Source organism: Pinus tabuliformis, chromosome 7, assembly GCF_031772625.1.
Source record: "Pinus tabuliformis cultivar Carrire ecotype Pingquan chromosome 7, CPIR1, whole genome shotgun sequence".
Lineage (NCBI taxonomy): Eukaryota > Viridiplantae > Streptophyta > Pinopsida > Pinales > Pinaceae > Pinus > Pinus tabuliformis.
Window position 1 is genome coordinate 595752607 of NC_142293.1, and position 26249 is coordinate 595778855.

Sequence of the window (26249 nt, forward strand, 5' to 3'; positions counted from 1 at the left end):
ATACATGAAGGCATAAATACAATATGCTTTGAACTCTTCTACATGATGACATGATAAAATCAACATCATATGACCTCATGAAGAATATGAGGTGGTGAACAACAATTGTTCCTACGCAGGAGGAGCTATGTATAGAAATCCCAAGAAAGCAGTATGTGAAGAAATTGAAAGGAGAGTTCGCGAAGATGTGTCTATAGCTACATAAATAGTATGGATAATCAACATATGATGTTAAAAAGGATTGGCTATGACATCTCCATTATGAAGACTCTAATAGGTATGATGAAGAAGAAGAACCTAGGTAATGGAATACTTGGAGATGGATTCGTATAGAAAAGGATGTTTATGTTGCAGAAGCAAATGTTATGATGAAGGGCCATCATAAAAAGGGTACCGACAGGAAGTTGTTGAAATTCAACTACAACTTGAATTGAATGAATGATTCTGAGAGGAACATGACTTGGAAGAGGTAGTAGTATGAAGGATAGCTAGATGATGACAAAGAAGGTCAGTTTCCGATAAAAAGAAAGGATGACATGACTAGCATATAGAAGATGGTCGAAGCCCTACGAAGAAGTTAAAGAAGAAGATGGCTCCATGATGTAGAAGTTGAAGTTTATGACATGATGCTGCAGAAAGAGGAGCCCTACAAGCAGCTAAGAGTACCATGATCTCCACGAAGAACAGATAGTTGTTGTTGGAAACAAGTCCCTAATTAAGAGGGAGCTTGGGTATATTCCTTTCATGTTAAGGAATGAGTAGATCCTCCATAGTTGAGAGGGAGAGATAGACACATCATTCTTGTCTTCATATCATGAAGAAAAAAAGGAGGATTGGGTAAGAGTAGTCGAAGAGGAGATTCCTTGAGGATGTGTAAATCCAAGACAAGAATGGTCCTAAAAGGACACATACCTTGTGAACATCCAAATGCAGTATCTGCATTGAGAGACAATGATGAAGGTGTCCATAAATCATTGTCTCCCCAACATTGTGCTCTAATCTAGTGGACAAATAGAGCTGCCAGTCAAGGCCTTGCTATATGACAATGTTGGTTGATATAATGAGATGCATTGATATAAGCTGAAAAGATAACTTATGAGATGGCTTACCAATCCGACTCTTCTTATGAGAATTCTTCAGTATGAGAATGTCCATGCACCTTCTATGTATTATGAATACCTCCCTAGTTAAGAGGGAGTGTTCAAATTTGTAACTAGGTTCGATTTCATAATATCTTATGAATTCTTGATTTTATGTATTTGATGTAAAAGAGAAAGAAAATTTATAATTATTTTATAGCATGGGTTTCATGCTCAAAGTCAATTATTTGTAGGTCAAGCATACAATGGGTGCTTCTAGGGCTTTGTCATAGAATCAAGGAGTCAAAGAGTCATTGTCATATGTAATAGACCCCATTGGGCATCTTGTAACAAGTCAACAGAATTTATTTGAGTCAAAATTGTGTTAAAAGTCCCCCCAAGACCAAGTTGGCCTTGCAAACATCAAGTCAGCCTGCAAGAGAAGAAGTCAGCCTCATAAAGGGCTATTCGTCCTCCTCCGAAGCCTATTTATAAAAAGAACTCGACCTCATTTGAGATATGATACAAGCAAGTTCGATCTAAGGAAGAAAGAAGAGCGAAGAGCAAAAGAAGGCTAGAAAATAACAAGAAGAACCAAAATCTGAAGTTTCTCTATCCATCTCTCTCACATGTGCGAAGAACTAGGACATCACTTTGTTGCAACAAGGTCAAAATTGCAATCATTTTAAAAGGTTGAAGTTTGGTGTCAAAAAGATCAAGTTTGGAAGCCAAAATACTAAGGAGAAAGAAGCACTCTAAGTGAAGGAAGAAGAAGACCTCTTTTACCATATTACTCCCATACGTGCGAAGTTGCAACTACTACAAGAAGGCCGAAAATTGCAGAACTAAAAAGGAGAGCAAAAAAGTGTTGCAGGGGTCAAAGTTGAGGATTTGGAGAAGTTTGACTATAGTAGACTTTGTTGAAGTTGAAGTACATTGAAAGAAAGGTTGACTTGGTCTTGGAGGGGTCTTTGTCTTGGGTCTAAAGGTCTTGGAATTCATCATTTGAACATTCTATAAGAAGAGAAGAATTTCTGGTGGGTTTTTCTCTCTAAGAGAGGTTTTGGCCCTGGCTAGCAGCCTATATCTTGTGTCTACATGTCTACTTTGATCTTCATATGGAGATAATTGATGATAAGAACACAATAATAAGAACTACAAGAAGAAGTAAACCTCATAGGCAACAAAAGATTAAATATATCACAAAGCAGTTATCTAGTTAGAGAAATCAACACTTCTTTGGTTGCCCAAAATTTCTCAACATGTTCTTTGCACTAAAGTTTGTTATCTAGATCAATGTTGCGAACATCTAGATCGCGATTAAATTGGCGAGGGTCCGAAATCGGAAAAAATTGTAAAAATCGGTAAAAATCGACAAAATTAAAAAAAAAAATACAAAAACAAAAACAAAAACAAAACAAAACAAAAATCAAGATTTTTTGGGGAAAACGAGATTAAATCACGATTTTTTCATTAGCGATTTTTTTCAAAATGAAAAAACCACGATTTTCGCAACACTGGTCTAAATTATACTTTTCGGTTATCTTTCGAGTATAGTAGTGTCACTAGCACAAGCACTAACATATCAATGAGACATTGCCCCCTTACACAAGAATCCATGAGACTCTCTAATCCCATTGCTCACAACAATTAGCATAGATAGATTGCCACCTTTACTTGTTCTTAGCACAAGGCTCAAGGACGGATGCCCATCACCAAATTTCTAGACATCCCAACATCCCAAAGCAAGAGACATCCCCACAACACCTCCAGTGGATAAGGAACAGCTCAAGGACATCCCCAAGTCATTATTTGGGTTTCAAGGAACGCAATGGGAACCCTAAGGACCATTCCCCCATTCCTAATACGTAGGGAACACAAGGGACGTGTCCCAAACCCCTAGTGACATGTCTTCATGAAACACAAAAATTTAAAACAATTTCAATAACCAAACAATTCAATATTTGTCATTAGACTTGATGGATGCCATAAAACTACCCATCAATTAGAGATCTCTTTATTTGAGAATTTAAACTGTGGGTATGCATGACATTAGTATCCCCAAGTCATTATTTGGCTTGGCAGGAGGCAAGGGACACCACGGTGTCATCCCCTCATCCCTAATACATAGGGTGTAGGAGGGACATGTCCTGAACCTCTAGCCACATGTCTTAAAACATGGAAATTCACAACATCTTCAAAACTAGACAATTCTATATTTGCCATTATAGACTTGATGAATGCCATACCACATCAATTATAGCTCTTTATGTGAATGTATACCACATATATGCATGTCATTAATATTCCCACATTTGATGAAATGGCATTCAACTACCCATCAATTACAGCTCTTTGTGTGAATTTATACCACATATATGCATGTCATTAATATTCCCACATGTGATGAAATCTATCAAACTATTTTTGGTTTTCGCTGCCCCAAAAGCATTGGATATGGCAATAGTAAGATGTTAGGCAAGCTTGTTTGTCCATATATGTATGTATTTCAATTTTTAAATATGATATGTGTCAGACCAGGTAGTAACTCCTCAAAATCAATTCGTTATATTCATTCAGGTTGGTCTTTATTATATACATGAGGGAGAGACTGTTCATTTCATCTCCTGATAACTCTTCATATTTTCCATTGTTTATTTACATCAGTTACACTTATTCACCCAATCATGGTGATTAGGTGTCAACATTCCCCCCCTTAATCTGAAGGGATGTTGGTGAGTCCAAGCATCGTTCTGAATTGTTCAAGCTTTTCTCTTCCAAGTGCTTTGGTGAAGATGTCTGCAATTTGCTCATTAGTGGAACAATGGCGGAGATGGATTGTTTTGGCCTCAACATGATGTCGAATCAGATGATATTTAGTATTGATGTGCTTCGTTCGATCATGGAACTTTGGATTCTTGGCCAACTTTATTGTTGAGGTATTGTCAATCATGAGTGGAGTCGATTGTTCTTGTTTTACCTGCAAATGTTCAAGAATTTTCCTGAACCACACAATTTCTTTTGTTGCCTCGGCTGCTGCCACATATTCTGCTTCTGTTGTGGAATCTGTTGGAACTGAATGTTCGCGTGATCTCCAAGAGACAGCTCATGATCCAAGACTCATAGCATAACCTAAAGTAGATACCCCAATTTCTTTGTCTCCAGCGAACTCTGAATCAGAGTATCCAATCAAGTTGAAGTCGTCCACCTGTGTATACTTGATTCCAAAGTCTTGAGTTCCCTTCAAGTACCTTAGAACTCTTTTTGCAGCAGACCATTGTCCCTCACAAGGCTTTTGCATAAACCTGGAGGAGGATTCCAACAGCAAACGAAATGTCTGGTCTGGTAGTAGTTAGGTAGTTGAGACTTCTTACAAGCTGTCTATACTTTGTTGCATCCTCAAATTCTTTTCCTTCAATGGATGTGAGCTTTAAGTTTTGTTCCATTGGAGTAGTAAGAGGATTGCATTCTGTCATGCCAAACCTGTTCAACAGATCTCCAATGTACTTCTTTTGAGAAAGAAATATGGACTTCGGATGTTGGATTACTTCAATACCAAGATAATAATGAACATAGCCCAAGTCAGTGATTTCAAAACCTTTCATCAATTCCTCTTTATGGATGCAATGTAGCTTTCATTATTCCCTGTCATCAAAAGATCATCTACATATACCACAAGATATATAACTATTTTGCCAACTTTCTTGACAAATAAAGTTGCATCATCAAGATCATAATGTTTGAAATTGAGTTCCAGAAGATGCTTAGTTAGTTTTTCATACCAGGCTCGCGGTGCTTGTTTGAGGCCATACAAGGATTTCACAAGTTTGCATACTTTATGTTCATGTCCTTTCACAGCAAATCCTTCAAGCTGGGACATAAAAACATTCTCTTTTAGATCTCCATTCAAGAAAGCAGTTTTTACATCCATTTGATGGACTTTCCAACCGTTTTGAGCTGCTAGGGCAAAGAATGTCCGGATGGTAGCCCATTTTGTTGTGGGGGCAAAAGTCTCCTCATAATCGACCCCTTCCTTCTGTTCAAAACCTTTTGCCACAAGCATGGCTTTGTGCTTGTCAAGTGAGCCATCAGTTTTATACTTGTTCTTGTAGACCCACTTGCAGCGAATTGGTTTGGTTCATAATGGAGGATCAACCAGCTTCCAAGTGTCGTTCTTTATGAGGGCATCATACTCCTTTTGCATCGCTTCTTTCCATTCATCATGAGAAGCAGCTTCTTTGAAGGAAGTTGGTTCGAAATCTGTAGAAAAATTCAATTCACAATCATAACAAACATCCATATCAACAAGTGAATCAGCGTCATCTACATCACCTCCATTTTGCCAGTTTGAATTTCTAGTTCTTGTCTTTCCAACCTAGTTTCTGTCTTTCCAACCTCATCAGGATGAACACTTTCAAATGTCTTTGTCAGCCACTTTGGGGGACCTTTCTCAGATGGTCCAAGCTGCTCCATTGATTGAGTTAGGACTAAATCAAGATTGAGTCTCCCAATTCTATCAATCACATCACTTAAAGTATCATCCGTTGTTGGAGTTTCATGCGAGGGAGAGAGTTCTTCAGAAGAAGATTCCACAGGTTGATCTAGCATAGGAATCCCCCCTTCAAGATGTGGAATCTGATTATCAAATTCTTGAAATGATTTTGCATTTGCGAATCTATCCAAGCGATCAAGTTGTCGCTCAACAACATTGTCAGTTTTGGATGATTCAAGAAAGATTACATCTCTAGATACAACAAACTTTTTATTGACTTCATCATAGAGACGGTATGCTTTGGAGGTGTTTGAATACCCCAGGAAGATACACTTACGACTTCTTGCACCAAGTTTGTTTCTATGTACCTTTGGTATCAAGGCATAACAGGTGGAACCAAAGACCCTGAGATGCTTTACCGAAGGAATGTGCCCATACCACATTTCATATGGAGTCTTGTTTCTAATAGCATTAGATGGACATCTATTCTTTATATATACAGCACATAGCACTGCATCAGCCCAAAACATCAATTTTACATTTTTGAAAAAAAACATGGAGCGCACCATATTTAAGATTGTCCCATTCATTCTTTCAACTACACCATTCTGTTGGGGATTATAAGGCGCAGTTGTTTGATGTTTGATCCCATGTTGGCGAAGATAGTTTTCAAATTCATTTGAAGTGTATTCTTTTCCATTATCAGTGCGAATAGAGCCAATATGAGATTGTGCATCATTTTCAATCCATGTATGAAAGTTTTTGCATGTTTGAAAAGCATCAGATTTGTTCTGTTAGAAAATTATATATTACAGAGCAATGGAACACATAAAATATTGCAGAAATATAAACACAGAAAACACATAAAACAAGAGAGACACAGATATACGTGGTTCACCCAATTTGAGCTACGTCCACCCCAAACAGCCAGTCCTTCCTTTCTATTATCCAGCAAAATGAAGAGACAACCTACAGCAAATCCGATGTAATATCCTCTGTTTTCTCTCACAGTCTCACCTCTCTGTTTCTCGCTCGGAGAATACACCTCTATTTCACAGACTCAATACAATGCACTCATACAAAGAGAGGGGTTGCCTTCTAGGGAAAAAACCCTAAACTAAACATAAGTTCTATTGTCAGATCATCCGCCTAATGAACGGCCCAGATTGACTAGAAATTACTATACTTTTACAAGGCAATTTTACATCTGTTTATAGCTTCGGGGGCACTGCCCGAGAAACCCCCCGCCAGGGGGGGGCTCCCAAAGGTCGCAGCCGCTCCCCCTGGACCCCCCCTGCAGCGAATATTTTACGGCAGCGTTGCCGCCCCCATTTCAAACTGGGGTCCAATGTGGCGATACCTTTGAATACAGAAGATAATCAGACTCCACACCCAACAATCTCCCACTTGGAGACTGATTATAGCAACTCCATCGCTGCTTCATTTGCTGGACAATGACTCCTCTTCAGACCTAGATGTTTCTCATCTTCTTTATCATACTTGAAGACAAATTGAAACTGAGCATATTCTTAATTTCTCCCTGGTTACAACTTTTGTTAGCATATCTATAGGATTCTAGCTAGTGTGTATCTTTTCCAGCTTCAACTCTCCATCTGCTAACACTGATCGTATGAAATGGTACTTGGGCTGTATGTGTTTAGTCCTAGAATGAAATGCTGAGTTCTTTGCAAGATGAATGGCACTTTGGCTATCACTGTATAACGTGCCCATATCATGCTCCTTACCCAATTCACCCATAAACCTTTGTAACCAAATCATTTCTTTACTAGCCTCTGTAGCAGCAACTTACTTTGCTTCTGTTGTTGGAAGTGCAACAACACTTTGGATTTTTGAAACCCAACTAATAGCTGTTCCACCTACAGTAAATACGTATCCTGTAGTGCTCCTCCTGTTATCTCTGTCACCTGCCATATCTGCATCAACATATCCCTGTAGAGAAATGTTTGAACCACCAAAGCATAATGCTTGATTTGTGGTACCTTTCAAATATCTGAGAATCCATTTCACTGCCATCCAATGTTCCTTTCCTGGATTGTTCATGTACCTGCTTACAACTCCCACTGCATGTGCAATATCAAGCCTTGTGCAGACCATTGCATACATTAAGCTTCCAACTGCTGATGCATATGGAACTTTAGACATATAATCCATGTCTTCTTGGGTCTTTGGGCACATTTCCTTACTAAGTTTAAAATGGCTAGCAAAATGTGTACTGGTTTTGCATTGTGCATATTAAATCTTTTCAACACCTTTTGTATGTACTCATTCTGAGACAATGTTAGTTTGCGATTTTTCCTGTCTCTAGTTATTCTCATACCAAGGATTTGTTTTGCAGCTCCCAAATCCTTCATTGCAAATGAATTTGCCAATTTTCTTTTGAGCAAATTTATTTCTTGCATGTTAGACCCTGCAACAAGCATGTCATCAACATCAGTGTTTTACGACTCCGACTCCGACTCCGACTCGATCGAGGATCGACTCCGACTCCGACTCCGACTCGGTAATGACTCGGCCGGCTCGATTTCAATGACTCGGTCGTTGTAAAAAATACATTAAATATTTATTTTTTTTATTAAAAAACATAATTTTAAATATTTTAAACATAATTTTAAAGATTTTCATTCATGTTTCCATTGTCCAAACACACAGTGGGGGAAGAGTCGAAGACAGTTTTGGAATTTATTGAAGGTGCTTGGCCCTTTCTTCTAGACCACATATGAAGTATCTGTGGCTCCATTGAAGCTACCTGGAACTATAATCTTGAGCAGTCACATAAAATGCTTGAATCTCCATGTTCATTGCACATGCTAAGTATGAGTTTTGTTGAGGTTATGACAATGTTTGCATTAACAGTTTTGTTGGTGACTCTTCATCCTACAGCAGCATGTAAAAGTTACACAATTAACCAGTCCTATTGTTTGCAGCATTAAGGTGATTGAAGAAGTCTTGGTAACAGTATGGTGGTGGAGCACATACATGTGCATTGATCTTTGGATCCTTGATCAGAATTTCTGAAAGGGTTTGAACTTTGTATTGTTGATATGAGTATTTTCATAAACATTATTGTCCATACTGTGATAGACAGAAGATGCAGCCTTCTCTTCTGTAACTTTTGATCCATCACATGTGAAGGTTTAGGTCTAAATATTGACTCTACCGTAGTCACTAATCACTATCAGTAAAACTTGGATCTCTCCTATTCTATAAAGAAGAGATGATACAGACTATTCGGCATATGTCTTAGAGAAATGACGAGCTAGTTGCTATGTAATTTTCATGTTTTGAGTTAATAGACAGTGGTGGAAATGGTTGCTGCAATATTAGCTTGCTGTAAAATTATAACACTTATATTGTGATTTCACAGTTCACTTGTGACTCGGCCAGCTACCCGGCCTGGTTGACCGAGTCACATATGACTCGGCCGAGTCATATGTGACTCGGTCAACCGAACCGGGTAGCTGGCCGAGTCACTCCCCAGGCCTTTGACTCGGTTCGACTCGGCCGAGTCGGAGTCGATTCGGCCGTTTTGTAAAACAATGATCAACATACAATAACAATATAATATAGCTACCATCATTTTGCTTTTTCAGATAAACACAATGATCAGAGTGACATCTAGTATAACCTTGTTCAAACATAAACATGTCAATTTTAGATACCACTGCCTTGGAGCCTGCTTTAAGCCATACAAGCTCTTTTTCAACCTGCACACTAGTTTATCCTTCCCCTTTACCTCATATCCTTGTGGCTGCTACATATGTATCTCTTCCTCCAAATCCCCATGGAGAAAGGTTGTCTTTACATCTAACTACTCAAGATGCAAATCTTCAGCTACTACTAGACTTAGAATAGTTCTGATTGAAGTCATGTTAACAACAGGATAAAATATTTCATCAAAATCAATACCTTTCTTCTGTGCAAACCCCTTCACCACAAGTCTAGCTTTGTACCTCTGTTTTCCTCCATCTTCTTCCTTCAACCTGTAAACCCATTTATTCTGCAATGTAGTTTTATCTACAGGCAGCCTGACTAAGTCCCAAGTCTGGTTATGCATTAAGGAGTCCATCTCTTCTTCCATGGCTAGCTCCCACTTCTTCCTGCTTTCAACCTGCATTGCTTCTTCATAACATTCGGGTTCACCAGAATCAGTCAACAATAAATAATATAATGAAGGAGAGTATCGTTCATGGGGTCTACTTATCCTGGTAGATCTTCTAACACCACTTTCAGGTGTTTGGGGTGCCTATTGCTGTTGTGGTGGTTGTTGTTGTTGATTATTATTATTTTCAGGCACCTTTACTTTTTCAGTGATTTCATCAAGAACTGCGTATTCCTTGTTTTTTTTTCTTATTTCTTTTCTTGCCACTGATTCTTATACAAGACCTTTTCATTGAATATTACATCTCTGGTCCCAATGATTTTGTGATTTTCGTAATCATATAAGCGATAACCAAAATCATTAACACCATATCCAATAAAGGTACATTTCTTTGACTTTGCCTCAAGCTTTGTTCTATTTTCTTTATTAATATGGACAAAGGCCTCACAACCAAAAGGCTTTAAAAAAGAGTAGTTTACCTTTTTACCTGTCCATGCTTCCTCTGGAACACCACCATCCAAAGAACTTGAAGGCCCTCTGTTTATTAGATAAACAGCAGTATCTACAGCATCTGCCCAAAATTGTAAAGGCAATCCTGCATGCAATCTCATGCACCTTGCACACTCCATGATTGTTCTGTTCATCCTTTCTGACACACCATTTTCTTGTGGTGTTCTTGGAACTGTCTTCTCTCTGCGAATTCCATGCTCTGAACAGTACCTATCAAACTCTTTGCTGCAATATTCACCTCCATTGTCTAATTTGAGACACTTCAATTTCTTTCCTGTCTCAATCTCAACCAAAGCTTTCCATTTCTTGAATGTATCAAATACATCAGATTTATTCTTAATACAATAAATCCAAGTTTTTCTAGTTGCATCATCAATAAAAGTAACATAATAACGAGAGCCACCGAGAGATGATACCTTAGCAGGTCCCCATACATCTATATGCACAAGCTCTAATTTTTCGCTCTTCTTTTCTTTCCCAACTTTGAGAAATCTGACTCTCTTCTGTTCTCCATAAATGCAATTCTCACAGAAGTCCAAATCAACATTCTTCAAACCCGGCAACAAATTCTTTGAGTGAAAAATCTTCACCCCTTCTCACTCATGTGTCCGAGCCTATGATACCACAATGCTGCATCTGCTCCTTTGGAAGTTAAAGCATTAACAGAGTTAGAAATACCATTGCATAAATACAATGTACCAACCTTTTCACCTTTTGCTATTACCAGGGCTCCTTTGGTGACCTTCCAAGTTTTATCTGTGAAAGTTGTCACACAACCTTCACCGCCTAACTGCCCTGTTGAAATCAGATTTTTCTTCAGATCTGGAACATGCCTTACCTCCTTTAGTAGCCATTGGTTTCCATTCTGTTGTTTTACAAGAACCTTACCCATTACAACAATTTTACAGGGTTTATCATCACCCAAACGAACTTGTCCAAAATCTCTTTGAACATAGTCATGAAAATATTTCTTATCAGGTGTGGCATGGAATGAGGCCCCTGAATCTACCACCCATGAATCAGTAATATTTTCGAAAGAAATAATCAAAGCATCTTGTAACACCTCACCTGTCACATTTGCTTCATGATTGTTTTCTTGCTGTGCATCTCCTTCTTTTCCCTTCCGAGATCTACAGTCTTTCTTTAGGTGTCCTTTCTTTCGGCATTTCCAGCACACTATCCCCGATCTGGACTTGGATCTGCCTTTCCTTGATTTACTACGATATCCTGAGCTCTTTTCTCTTTCCATTTTTCTTCCCTTAGACTCTACACTCAAAGCATTACCCGATGTCTCATCGGAGCTTTTCCGTCGCATTTCCTCGCTAAGGATAGCACCGACGACATCATCAAACTTTAAAGTACTAGATCCAGAAACAGAGTTACTAATGGCCATTACTAAACCATTCCAACTCTCTGGCAATGAGCACAAGAATAACAGAGCTCTAACTTCATCATCAAAGTTTACCCCTACAGAACATAACTGACTTGTAACAATATTAAAATCATTTAAATGGTCTGCAACAGATCCACCTTCCGACATCTTCATATTAAATAATCGTTTCATAAGAAATACCTTGTTTGAGGCCAAGGGTTTTTCATATAGTTTCTCCAACGCCTTAATCAAACCCTCTGTCGTTGTTTCCTTCGAAATGTTGAAGGCGACCGACGCTACAAGGCACAACCCTACTGTTCCAAGTGCCTTTCTATCGAGAAGGTTCCATTCTTCATCTGTCATAACCATCGACATCTTTGTTTTTCCGCCCAATGGTAGGTATAGATCTTTCTAATACAGATAATCTTCCATCTGCATCTTCCACAGCCAAAAGTTTTGGCCGTTAAATTTCTCAACCCTAAACTTACCATCTTCTGCCATTGCTCCCACTTGAACGAGGAACCCTTCTTTCCTGCGAGTTTATCAGCGAAATAGACCTTTGGCTCTAATACCAGTTGTTAGAAAATTATATATTACGGAGCAATGGAACACATAAAATATTGCAGAAATATAAACACAGAAAATGCATAAAACAAGAGAGACGTAGATATACGTGGTTCACCCAGTTTGGGCTACGTCCACCCCGAACAGCCAATCCTTCATTTCTATTATCCAGCAAAATGAAGAGATACAACCTACAGCAGATCCGCTGTAATATCCTATGTTTTCTCTCACAGTCTCTCCTCTCTGTTTCTCGCTCGGAGAATACACCTCTATTTCACAGACTTAATACAATGCCCTCATACAAAGAGAGGGGTTGCCTTCTAGGGCAAAAAACCCTAAACTAAACATAAGTTCTACCGTCAAATCATCCGCCTAATGAATGGCCCAAATTGACTAGAAATTACTATACTTTTACAAAGCAATTTTACATATGTTTTTAGCTTCAGGGCGCTGCCCCCGAAACCCCCCGCCAAGGGGGGGCTCCCAAAGGTCGTTGCCGCCCCCATTTCGAACTAGGGTCCAATGTGGCGATACCTTTGAATACAGAAGATAATCAAGCTCCACATCCAACATGTTCTTCAATAAATAAACCCAACACATTCTGGTGTAGTCATCAATAAATGTCATCATATATTTATTTCCATTTGCAGAAGAAACAGGCATTGGACCACATAAATCTGAATGAATGAGTTCAAGTTTTCTATGTGCTCTTAAATGTGAATCATGAAAAGATTGTTTGCTATGCTTTCCTAGAATGCAAGCATCACATTGCTTAAGTTTCCTAGGAATTGTAGGCGAACCAGCAACACCATTTTTCTTCAACAAGCGGAGGTTGTCATAGTTCAAATGTCCAAATCTAGCATGCCATAATAAACTTGATGGGAGTGTACCTTCTTCAAAATGAGAATTGTATGAGAAATGTTGTGCACGAGCAGAGGTACCCTGCAGCTTGAGAAGCCTTTCTTCTTCTATTCCCCTCATGACAAGTGAGTGGTTAGATGCTTTTCTCACCTCAAGCTTGCCATCAAACATATGAACGGAGTGACCGTGCTGGCGGATGTGGACCAAGGACAGCAAGTTTCTCTTCAGCTGTGGGAGATATAGAACATGATGCAGAAGAAGTCTGGAAGACCAGGCAATTTGAGCCTGATTGTGCCAAGCCCTGATGGCTTGAGTTTTGATTGGTCTGCAAAGTATATTGCTCCATCAACATTGTCAGTAAATTCTTCAAAAAAATCTTTTCTATGAGTCATGTGGCAAGTTGCTCCTGAATCAAGCAACCAATCATTTTTCCAAGAAGCAAGTGAAGCATTAAATAAATCTTCATTTACTCCAATATTACATTGTGCCACAACATAATGAGCGGATTCAGGTGCTTTACCTTTGTCTGTGTCATTAGTTTTACCTTTCTGTTGGTTTCTTTGCTGCTCAATTTTGTCCCAAGGTAACCTGCATGTAGAGGCATCATGTGATCCATTTCTTTTGTAGCGTATGCAATGCAAATCTGACTTTTCTCCTTGAGAGTGTCTGCCCCCCCTGCCTTTGAAATATCTTCCTCTTCCTCTTCGACCACCTCTTGCTCTGGAAGAATCTTGGGCAAGATTCTTTTATTTATGAGCAAGGCATACAGCCTTTTCAGAAGATTCAGGGCTGCCTTCTTTCCAAAAGCTTTCTCTCTTTCAGCAAATTTTTTCACAAGAGAGTCAAAGGTAATATCTTTGAGATTTCCATTTGCTTCCAATGACTCAAGATAATTGGAGTAAGTAGGATAAAGTGCCTTGAGACAAGCGATAAGAGGAATATCCAATTCAACCTTAGTGGCTTTGATATCGTGCATTATAGATTTTACTTCGGATGCAAGAGCAAGAGAATCATTATTTTGTAATTCAAGAGTGAAGAGTTTAATCATGAGTTGAACAACTTCAAGTGCAGAATGTGAGTCATAGAGTTCTTTTAGCTTTTGTAAGGCTTCGAAAGCAGTTGAAAATGGCGAAATATGGCGACTCACCTCTTCACTTACAAATGCTACAATTAATGCATAGGCTTTGTTGTTCTTATTTTCCCAAATGGAAAACTCTTTGTCTAAGGTAGGCTGTTCTGGCTCTTTGTCTCTGTCTCCAACACATACTCATTTCCACAACTCATTGAAAATGAGGGTGTGTTTTATCATCCGGACCACTCAGGATAGTTCTCCTTGCCAGTGAGAACTATTCCCACAATGGATATGATTGAATGCATTGTAAAATCTGTGTACTGTAAAAAAATACTTCTGCTAGCAAAAAAATCTGTGTACTGTAAAATTTGTGTACTGTAAAAAAATACTTTTGCTGGCAAAAATGTGCTTCAAAATAATACAGCCATATTCTTCCTTCTTGATTAGGTAAGAAATTGATTTAATATACAAAGAGCAAAACTATATTCTATCCATATAAAATATCACCATTCGTATCATAATATATGACATACCATCACATACTATTGTGTTTTCAACCTTCTTTCATAAGATATATCAAGCATTCATGCCCTCGACAAAAAAAAAAGAACCGCTCACCGCACCATTATCAATATCATGCAATATATATTGTATTCCAAAAACAATACTCATCGCACACATGGTCTTAGTTTCAAAAACGGGAGCACACAGCAAGTTTGATTTAAACACCATAGTCACGACCATGTAGGTCAACGCATTCTTCAAGACATTTAACACACAGTATTTCTGTAAAGCAGCGTTTCTGTAAAGCAGCACACAACATTCCAGTCTCTGCGTGCTTGCGAAGACCCCGTATATAGTGGGGAGGGGACCGCGTATTCAATGGACTCCACGCTCAACGCATCTCCACGATACCCCGCATCTCCACCAGACTCCGAACGGGAACGAGGTTTGGGGTTCGATCTCTGGTTCGATATCACTACACGAGACTCGATACCAGGTTCGTGACTAACCCCGGAGTCTTCCTCAACGATAGGATCGAGAAGAGATTGCTTAGCGAGACGAACAGATCCGTAAGACTATCTTAGCCATAGAGGGTAGGCAACCACGGAGCAGGTCGGACCAGCGATAGAGCAACGTGCGTTACTACAGTTCTGAGTTATGGATCTGAGTTTTGGGCAACAACCATTCTGGATACAGTCGTTTGAGCTCTCTTAATAGAGTTGTAAAGATGTTGGCAGCGGGTCGAAAGGATGAAAAGAATGAGCAGGGTCTGAAAAATCACGTGCGTCACCCCCAAACATGCAGAGATTGCGCATTTACACTTCTTGGCTCTCCTATCACTCATACCCAGTATCCATATGTAACTGGTACATCAGTGTTGGGTATTAAGTATAAAGATGGTGTTTTGTGATATCACCGAGCATAACGATTTGGAGGGCAGACTATTCAGAGAGAATAAAGCGTATATGACACTATATGGACAGTTGGAGCAGGCTTCAGGCAGCATATTATATGGGAAACTGAATTGGAGGATGGGCAGCGTATTATATAATACCATGTCAGAGCAGAGGTGTGAATTCTGCAAAATAGGAAGAACATAGGCAGGAAACTGACACCAGGAGTTACACAAAAGCTAATTTTGGGAGCTGGCTCTGATACCATGTCAAACCAGGCAGTAACTCCTCAAAATCAATTCGTTATATTCATTCAGGTTGGTCTTTATTATATACATGAGGGAGAGACTGTTCATTTCATCTCCGGTGACTCTTCATATTTTCCATTATTTATTTACATCAGTTACACTTATTCACCCAATCCTGATGATTAGGTGTCAACAATGTGTATAGTCATATCATATCTAAAGTTTCCTTTAAAATTTACGTAATTTTTATCCAACTCTGTATAAATATCAGTAACATAGTAACTTTAACTTTGCTCATAGCCTCTGTCATTTTATACCATCATAAGTTCATTGCAAATAAAATATGTTGCATATTTAATTGATCGCCATAATTCCTGATGCTGTTCTTTCTTTTGAACTCAGAACTGTGTGCATGTTTAACACAATGTCAAGCATGCATATTTGTATAGGGACCATTTATCATGTCGTTTCATCTTATTCCTCAACTTCAACGACAAAGTTGCATCAAAGAAATAAACAAAGCCCACAGATATTTAACTATAATTATGTTTATAATACCAACATGAAACAAAAAACAAAGTATAAAACACAATATCTGGCATGTTGTTCTGAATCTGTCTAATCCCTAAAGTCGTGACTCGGGGACAATTCATAAACAATCAAAACTAGCAGTCTTCTCCAATTACCAAATTCTAAACAGAGTCTCAGCACATCAATTAGAACCTACAAATTTTATGTTAACCTTTATTGTAACCGTAAACAGAAAACTGCACTCTCTAAAGAGATGATGGAACAAACCACATAAATATAAAGCAATCATATTCATACTAGAATAGCTTACCCTTGAATCAGGATTCTGATCTACATATCTAATATGAACATTCTGGATTGTAACCTGAATGTTGTCAATAATCTGAGACAGATAAATTGAAATTAAATTAGCACTATATTTCTGCAGAAGGTCAGAGATTTAAAGCAGGAATAAAAATTCTCCACAAATGCTATACATTAAAATTAATGCAATATTAGATGAATGCTTTCTTCCTAGACTCACTAGCAGGCCCATATTTCTATTTTTATATACACACCATCATTCAAAAGAAGCTTTTTAACATGCGGAAGTATGAAAAATTAAACTGCATTACATCATTGAAACTTCTAATGATGCCTTCTCACCTTGGCCGAAAGATAGGAAATAAATGATTGGCCAGCTTGATTATCTAACAAGATGAAATCAAATATCAGCATAAGCTTTAAAAAATGTAGGAAAATCAAATAAGATATCAAAACCTATTTTCTATACAAGTATATTATACAAGATATCACTCTCACATTATTAACACCTTCTCATGTTATAAATGGCCCACCACAAACTCTAAAAGAAACTAAATCAGATATAAGCAATAAAGCAATTATAGAATTAATACCACATTGCACCAAAAAGGGTGATTTGAGGAAATCTGATATTTGTTTCACGATGTAGCCATGCCTGATATGCCCAATATAGTGGCATTTTCCAGACATCTATCTTACCGAAGGGGATCCCATTTTAACACAAAGTACAAAGCACTGCTCACTAGCTTTATCAACTCCATCAATTAATCCCTTAAAATATGTGCTCCTAACCAAAATAATTTCTTACCAGAAACACGTCTTGATAACTTTGCAAGTTCTGCAGCTGCAAGATTTGCCTTTTTCCCTGCCAATTCTCTCGCTTCCACAGCACCCACACTCCACTACCACCAAACCAGAAGTTATAATGAACTTTAATTAGTGACCTTCTGATGAATTGCCAGTCAATTAACTGAAGGTACAGTTTTTGTAATTTACCATGAAATTGCCATAACATATCTTCCAGAACAAGCCCAGATTTCCTCAACACCAAAATCATCAGAATTTAGATAACATATGCACTTATTTCTAATGCACGTGATAGTTTAACGGACAACAAACCTCAGAGTCATCTCTTCGACAAGTACATATGTACACGTCCTCTAAAGCAATAAGTATTGGATCCCAACCAAGTTTTTTCCAGGGGATTTTAATACTCAGTTTCCCAATCACCCCTGACAGGCACATTGTGGACAAGATCTCAGAAAATCAATGATAGTCTGAAAAACACCAGTCAAAAAGACTTTCACTTGAATATGACAAGGGTTACAACTTATTAGCATCGTCCAAACATCTGTGAATAATAATGGAAAAAATTATACTGCAGTTTGATTAAAACAATCACAATGTATAACCAGTCATATGACATGGACTAATAACAAACACGGTTTAATGGTCAGCAACCTTTGGCTTGAAGCCAATTTCAGAAACAGTTCTCTGGAGTCCGAATGCATGAGCATTATCCATAAACTACCATAAATAAACAAGGTAATCAATACTGTATTAGAAAACATAACTTCCCAGAACAAATAAACTGTAAAACATGTGCTCTTATTTATCAATAAGATGCATAAAGTTGCGTGGCTATTTTTTCTCGCTGTGTATGTAGGAAATGTGCTCTGCTAGGGTTTTGAGAGATTTCTGAAGCCTGATCAGTGTCAGATCTGAAGCCGCTGCTCTCTCTACCTTCACATCTAAGCCGCTGACAGGTCGCATGAGTGTCCCTGCTGGGAGGGGAGAGATCCCCTCCTACCAAAGTCTAGCTGCCAGAGAATCAAGCAGAAAAGCAGTGCAGCGTCATCTCAGCATCTCGGAGCTGGCCCTAACGAAGGACCAGTCATGGGAGCTAAGTGGCAGGCTCGGCTTCGAGGACAATGCCTTCCCAGAGCAACCAAGAAGCCGAGATTTGTGATCCCAGCAACAAACTGGAAAACTACAGGAAATTTATGGAGGACCATGCTTTGATCTATAAATTTATAGGGATCTAGCCTTCAGAGAGAGATCTGCTTAAATGGATTCAGCTGAAATGGCAACCTAAGGGCCATATTGACTTAAAATTGGGAGCCAGGGGTTTTTTCACAGTTATTTTTTCCAGTGTAGAAGATAAAGAGAGGATTTTTGAAAATGGGCCATACTTCTACTACAATGCGGGTCTCTTCATGCAATTCTGGGAAGAGTGTTATAACCCAGATCGTGAGCAATTTATGACTGCCCCCGGTTTGTTGCATTACCAGTCGATTTCTGGGATCCTGAAATCTTGGAAGGGATTGGAAATTCCATTGGCAAATTTGTCAAAGTTGCAGACTTAACACGACAAGGAAGATATACATCATTTGCCTAAATCTATGTTTATATGAATATCATTGAGCCTTTGCCGGAGTTTGTGGAGCTGGAATACCAAGACGAGGTTTGGCAGCAGCCATTGAATTATGAACATATACTATTTCGCTGCAAAAGGTGCCATGAATATGGCTCCTTGTATAAAGCTTGCCCCCTGAACCAAATGGATACAGGTGAAGTCAATGCCCCAACCAACGCAGGGCAACCACTGGAGGATAATGAGGGCTTCCAAGAACATCAGGGAGACTATACTAGCAGAGAAATGGCACCCAACCCCTCATGAAGCCATGATCTTATCTACTCTGAATCTCTCCCCGCAAATGCTCGCTCTGGCATCTTGGAAACTTTTGGTTTCCCCTAGAACCTCTCCTTCTCAATTCTCTCCTCCCCCTGTCGGTTTTCTTAAGTTGAATTTCGATGGGGCCTCTAAAGGGAATCTAGGAGATGCTGCCTAAGGAGGTCTACTCAGAGATTCTCAAAGTCGAGTTCTTCACTTTTATGCAGTTGATTGTGGCTTTGCCACTAATAATGAGGTCGAGTTCAATGTTGTAAAACATGGACTTCTCATTGCACGAAGGTAAGGGTTCCGAAAGTTGGTGGTTGAAGGAGATTCTAGATTAGTGATAGAAGTTATTAAGAAATTGAGTCATGGCAAAAAATGGGAGAAGCTCAGTCAGAGTTGGCGAACGGCACGCTTGATCCAGAAGATTAGCAAAATCATCCCCTATTTTGACTACATTATCCCATCGCAAGTTCTAAGAACTGGTAACAAAGCGGCAGACTTTTTGCCCAATTAGGGATGTCTACACATGGGTTTGGCCCTCGATGACCAATGGATGGACAATTAGTATAGAGAGGAGATGGATCCCCTTCTTCAAATCCTGGCTCAAGATGTCCCCCAAAACCAAGATCTGGAGGAGGATGGCCATCAAGGTCCCCGATCAGGGTGCGATACAGTGCAGAATCCTTCTCGGGATTTGAGAAATGATTGATGCAACCCTTGGCAAGGTCAAAGGGCGGCCACCCCCCAAGCGTCGAGTGTGCGAACAGGCTAGTGGGATGGCAGGCAATGGTGGAATGTTAAATGTTGAAACAACAAGTCACAAAGCTCATAAATTACAAGTGGAACATACAACTCTCCTCCTATCGGCATTTTTCCTGTCCTGGTGTTGGGTTCTAAGGAAAAGTGGCAGATGTTTGGCTCTCTCATTCATGCTGGTTCAAACGGGTTGGCGAAGCTGCGTTCAGACTAGGTCCAAGCCCTCCTAGTTGTTGGCATTCGCAGCCGGGTATGTTTTCTTCTCTTTTCCCTTTCCTCCGAGACTGTGGCATGTTCGAAATACTCTCCACTGCAATGACAATCACAATGACAAGCTCTGTAATTGGAATGTTGGAGGTAATGGAAATGGGTGTCTGGAAAGATGGAAAGTTTTTGTAGTGTTATTCTCTGTTGTGTGTGATGTTTCTATGCCGGTGTCAGTTTTCTTTGGCATTTTATTGTCTAGAATGGGCATGTATTTTCCATTCTGGGTTAATTATTGCATAGTGAAGGACTGTATAGATGACAGTAAAGGATATTCCCATGTTTTGTTCATCCTGAGCATAGCAATGAAAGTACACATTTTGTATTTGATTTACTATGTATATGAGGTGGCCCATAAAGGTTTTTGGCTTGGGGAGCCGGTCTATGATATATACTATCGGAATTGTCAACAACCACTTCGTATCTCTTTGTATTTCAGCATTCTTGAGCACGGGGTGCTGGACAATGGTATAGAATGGTGGTGGAGGCCACCCTGGTCGATTTTCCGCTTTCTGTCAAGCTTTTGCCTAAATTCGTTTCCTGCTCCTCTTTAATGTTTCTATATCAGGTCCTTATAAACTGTGTTTACACTATGGGCGCATGTTCAAAGACTGGTATTGGTTCTCGGTCTACCCTATCTGTTGGTTTGTCTACAGTTTATGTAATTTGAAAGTAAACAAGATGGTTCACCCTTCCCCTGGTACTAGCTCGACTAGTAATCGAGGACAGGGCAAAGGCCGGAAGACTGGTAATTGTGGTAACAAGGGTTCCTGATCAGTTCGGCCACCGAAGCGAAGTGGGCACCAGTCAGATGCTTAGATTATACAGGAAGCGGTTCAGGCTTATAATATTGGAACTCCAGCTCAAGTGAAACAATTGATATCGTCATGGGAAGTTGATCTCAATCAGCGAGCAGAAGTTGAAGTGCAAGTGGAGGATTGGCGAGTTCTTGCTCCAAATCCTAGTCATACTCATGGGCGCACCACACAATACAAACAAACAGTGCACCTCTATTGGCTTATGAAGAGTCTCATGGCTAAAGCCATCATGTCATCATCGGTTGACTCTGGAAAAACTGACCCAGGCCTTCAGGAAATCCAGAAGGAATTGCAGCTTATTCAATTCCAAATCCAGCAGCAGAATGTTCGCCTTGGCCGTATCAAAAAGCACATTCCATGCCTCCCCCAGTCAGAATTACCCGGATCCAGTGCTAAGGACCCTGCCCCTGTGGAGTCCTCTGATGATGATTAGTTTTTAGTTCTGTTATGGCTGTTTTTTTGTTGAAATTTTTTATGTATATGTCAGATAGTATCATATATTACAGCTATGTAGATGAACAGTTTTTTTGTTGAAATTTTTTATGTATATGTCAGATAGTATCATATATTACAGCTATGTAGATGAACACTGGTTTTTAGACATTCAAGCCTATAAGGCCTTGTTTGACAGACTGAAGTTATTGAGATTTTGGATGGCTTATAATGAGTTTCAGTGGCCAACAGACCTGGTTTCCCAATGGGCAGGTTGAGGCCACTGAACGTCTTTCATGGATGTAACCTGCTTTTGAAAATGAATGAATGAAGAGGACCTACCAAGCTTATAAAAGAAAATGCATAAAATTCTAGAAAGTGACCAAGCAAGATCACTTTGGAAGATTAAATATATGCTCAGCGTGAATTTTTCCCAGTATCCAAATGATGGGCATTCTCTTAGTTCAATTCAAAATCACTCGCATAGGACATAGAGTAAGTTCCATGCAAATAGTAAAGAAGATCCAACTAAAAGCACATGCAAAGGGAGATTTCTGAGCTAGCTAGTAAAGCAGGAAACCCTTAAAGATGTGATGCCTATTTTTAGTTGGGTGCACTACATTGCTAAATTTGAAAGCCAGGATTAGAAGAAAATATGATAAACAGTTTCACATTAGTCCATTTTAGGGTAAACTGTCTTGATTTGAAGGTTAATCTTCATCCTCGGCAGCCAATTCTGGAGCAGATTTTGTACTACAAAAATGTATTCCTATGCAAAACAAATTACAGAGATCAGGTGATGATTTCTTTAGATTTCTTAAGCTTCTGTGCTCTGTAAATTTACGTTGGTGATTGAACCCTTCTATTTTATACAAATTAAATCTAGAACACAGAATACTGCTTCACAATCCCGTCATGAAGCTCATTTGTTGATTGTGTTATATTAATGGATCCAGAAACTCAACAGAAATAAATTGTCAAAACCATGGCAATTAAGTGAACTTTGTTTTCCCTTGCATTATCAAAACTTCACTCTGCTTCTGAAAGCATGAAAGTAACATGTATTTTATTAAGGTGAACTCTTTTCTTCGTGATTTGCAATAAATTTTGATAATGGTTGTGCATACAGGCAGAGAGATTGTGCAGGGTATGGCAGTGAACCACCCAAGGTGGAAAATTCTGTGCCCTTGAATGGTTTCCCTAAGATAATGGATGTGAATACTGGCCACGATACGGTGCAGGGAGAAGCACTGAAACAGCCACTGTGGAAGATTTATGACTCTCTAGTACAGCTGGTTGCTTAATTTTTGTCGTTAAATGGCTTAAGGTATGGTTGGTTTTGCTCTAGAATGTTGCCCCAGCTAAGGTGTGATTTAAATTTTCAGCATAACGCAATCCTCTGCTGATTTGCATAGTTTTAACTTCTCTCCTTGCGGTATAGGGGGATGACTACATCTTTGGAAAATGCCAATTTTTCCAGTTAATGGGGAAATCATTTCCAAACAACACGTAAATCATAATGACGTTAATAGCTGCTACCTTTCTTGATTGCAAATGGTAGCTGGAGGTGGTCAAAAGCTTCCAATACCAATTCAACATTCTCCAACAAAACCTCTCCTGCATATACAAAGACCATTTATACTCATTTTCCATTCACTGCACTCCATACCAAGAATGATTATTAAAAGTAGAAACCAAACAAAGAGCTAAGAACTCGATGATGAACCAGTTAGGGTTTTGTAGAACAATTGTCAGAAACTATTATATTTTGCTATGTTTAACTCCTGTGTTAAGATAACTGACTCCTGGACCGAAATTTAATAAAAAAAACAATGACCTTTCCAGAGGCCGATCCGAAACTGGTCCTTGTGAATATCTTTCACATAGTTTCCGAGGTAGCCTACCAATAATTGATGGACCAAACCCTCGAACATTTTCGAATATCTCTTAATTCTGTCTAAATCCGGCCTGCAACAATGAGGTCAAGACACAAGTGCAATCAATGAAGAAGCAGAATCAGAGTGAGAGTAGGGTCGTCTGCGGTTGAAAATCTCGAGCATGATTGTTCTGGAGATTGGATGGCAACGTGACATTATCTGCGAGGTGTTCCCTAATCAACGCTTATGACAATCAATCTTGTTGAAGCGACAGATTTACCGGCAAACGTCCAGGCGCGGTTCGTTCCTAATGAAAACTTCGCAGGCAGGCAGAAAAGCCAAAATCAGAATTGGAATTGAGGCATCCACTGATTTACGAGTGGAACTACTTCAAATTGCAACGTTACGGCTACATTAAACCCGAAGAAGTACTAATAAGCCTGCAGAATTGCTAAGTTCCGCACTGGGATTTTTCACTTATACCTGCCATTTCGCTGATTCATTAGGGCTCATATATATATATAGAAAGCCTTCGTCGTTTTACGTTATTGACCGCCGGCTCTTTCCATCCCTCTCCTATGGTATTGTAATTGGCTAGGATGCTGCTTATGCTCCGGCCATTGATTATAGTGTTTCTGTTGCTCCTGAAACCTCGTCAAAAGCTCCGGTACTCATGCGAGTAAGCCACTGCTTTATTTGCTGTCTATTATGTTCTGCTCGTCCCTGCTACACCTTTGCTCATGCTGCTGCTAGGTATTCACATCTACTTAGTTTGGATGCTTTACACAGAGTCTAATTCTTAAACGGGGTATGATTCAACTAGGATACTAACCTTCGAACCGGAAATGGGATGTTGGAGCTAGGTCCTGGCGCTGAAAGCGCTATTGAACAACACGCCCAGATGCTATTGAGATCAACTGGATCAGCAGATTGTTCTCTGCTCAGGTCCCTAACTGAATGAAACTGGAATCGCTGTTATTTTTTCACAAATGGAGGAGAACGCTAAGCACCCTGAATTATACTCTAGAAGAACGCTCGACACTCAGAATTATACTATACTTAACTAATCAAGCGCTATGTTCATAATAGCCATCACATTTTTATGGAGACTTTATATGTAAAGGAAAGAAGCAGGCTATCTAGTAGAAGTTTTAAGTTTATGCCGTTTTGTTTTTATTGAAATTTAGTTAGATTGTGAATTTTAATGGTTTAAAAGATGTGTTTAAATGTATAATTGATTTAATTTCATGAAAGATTTAGGATATTTATTTTTACAAATTATATAGCTAAAATTTAAGATTTCAATAAATTTTTTTTTTTTTTGGGTCCAATTTCAAGTAAAATTGATAAAAAAGGTAAAAACATCTGAGAATTAATCTCTGGCATAAAAATCTCTAACAATTAGACTACTTGATTTCTACTAAATGGTATATTGAAGCTAATATGTTATTGGTGGCTAAATATCTAAACTAATAGGATTATTTTTTTGTATAGGAGGATTTGTTGTAAAAACAATTATTAAATGCACATATTTTAGGTGTATTTGACATAATATATTATAGGAAGATACATGAAAGGGATATTGTAAAGCACTACTCCTAAGAGGTTTCTCCTCCTCTTTTCTTTTCTTTTTTTCGAGTAGAGAGGGAGGGGGAAGGTCAAGCAACAAGTATATTCACACAATAAGAGGTGTCATTTCTTTATGACTACCCCAATTGATGTAAGAATCATAGTATATTGGAGTTTATATGTTGTTGTGGATCACCTCTCTCAACTAATGTGAAACTCAATCATCAATCCCTATTAAGGGCTAATAACCTAAAGTCATGCCCTAATTTGAGAAGATAATCTAGTAGAAATCAAATTGCCAATGGAAGATGACAAGAGGAAGGAAACTAAAGATGGAAAGGATGAGAAGGGGAAGAATCCAAGAAGGCCAAGGAATGAGGAGACAATGAGCATTAAGATAACAAAGGAGAGTGTCCAAAGTAGGCATGGGTGGGCAAGCTCGAAGGAGGTTACCCATTTGCTTCAAAAGGCATATGAAAATGTGGTAGCCAAAAAAAATGTTTGGACGCAAATCCTAGGGATGGTGTGCCATGAAAAAAAATATGCCATGTAAAGAAGGGAGGGAAGAGAGTGAAGGGATAGGATGAGGCCACCCCACATAAATTGGAGCAAGTGGAGAGAAGTGTGCCAAGCAAGAGGGAAAGCCCAAAGATTGTGTAGATGGATCAACACCTTTGAAGTAGAGCCAATGAAAATTTAAGCAGTGGAAAAGCTAGAAGAAAGTCAATAGAAACAAAATGGACATCCCGAGGGAAAAGATCCCAAGGGTGGAAGAAGAAATATGGTTTTTTCTGACAAGATGGAAGATTGAATAATAAAAATGAAGAGTTTATTCTTAGGTAGATAAGATAAGATAAGATAATTATATTTATGTCCAACTATTGACCACAAAGTAGGTTAAAGGGACTAATGAGTACAATGATGTCCATACAATGCGGGAGAACCAAACGGTCTCCTATAAAAAATACAATGCATGAATATAAAAGGTACAATGCAGGAACATAAAAGATGCAATGTATGGAATGCCATGGCAAAGAAAAACTAGGAGCTAATGGGTCTGAGGATCAAATCCATCTCTCCTAACATCTGAGGCTGACGAAGAACATTGAAGAAAACTCCACAAAGTCTGTTGGCCCAATGAAGGGTTGGTGGAAAGTGTGAACTGTCCACTAAATCGCTGCCTGGGGGAGTTCGTGCATTGTTAAGGTTTGCAGGACCTAGTTTGTCTCCCAAGAACGGATCTGAGACAAATTTGTTGTTGAAATCTCGTGTGGCAGGGTGAGGTCCCACGAATCCTCACGGAT

The 26249-nt window shown here is 39.0% G+C and overlaps 1 protein-coding gene across 1 annotated transcript in view; it reads right to left on the reverse strand.

Moving 5' to 3' along the window:
* The window catches only part of LOC149248834 (uncharacterized), a 265848-nt gene extending 241393 nt beyond the window's left edge, over positions 1 to 24455 (reverse strand). The window contains exons 1-7 of the mRNA XM_089451173.1: positions 23860 to 24455; positions 23337 to 23693; positions 23039 to 23116; positions 17669 to 17781; positions 17358 to 17451; positions 16892 to 16935; positions 16557 to 16628 (exon numbers count right to left, since the gene is read on the reverse strand). Of these exons, the coding sequence (XP_089307299.1) occupies positions 16557 to 16628; positions 16892 to 16935; positions 17358 to 17451; positions 17669 to 17781; positions 23039 to 23116; positions 23337 to 23433 (498 nt within the window). The 5' untranslated portion in view covers positions 23434 to 23693; positions 23860 to 24455. The remainder of the gene's footprint in view (positions 1 to 16556; positions 16629 to 16891; positions 16936 to 17357; positions 17452 to 17668; positions 17782 to 23038; positions 23117 to 23336; positions 23694 to 23859) is intronic.
* Between the last annotated feature and the right edge of the window lie 1794 nt (positions 24456 to 26249).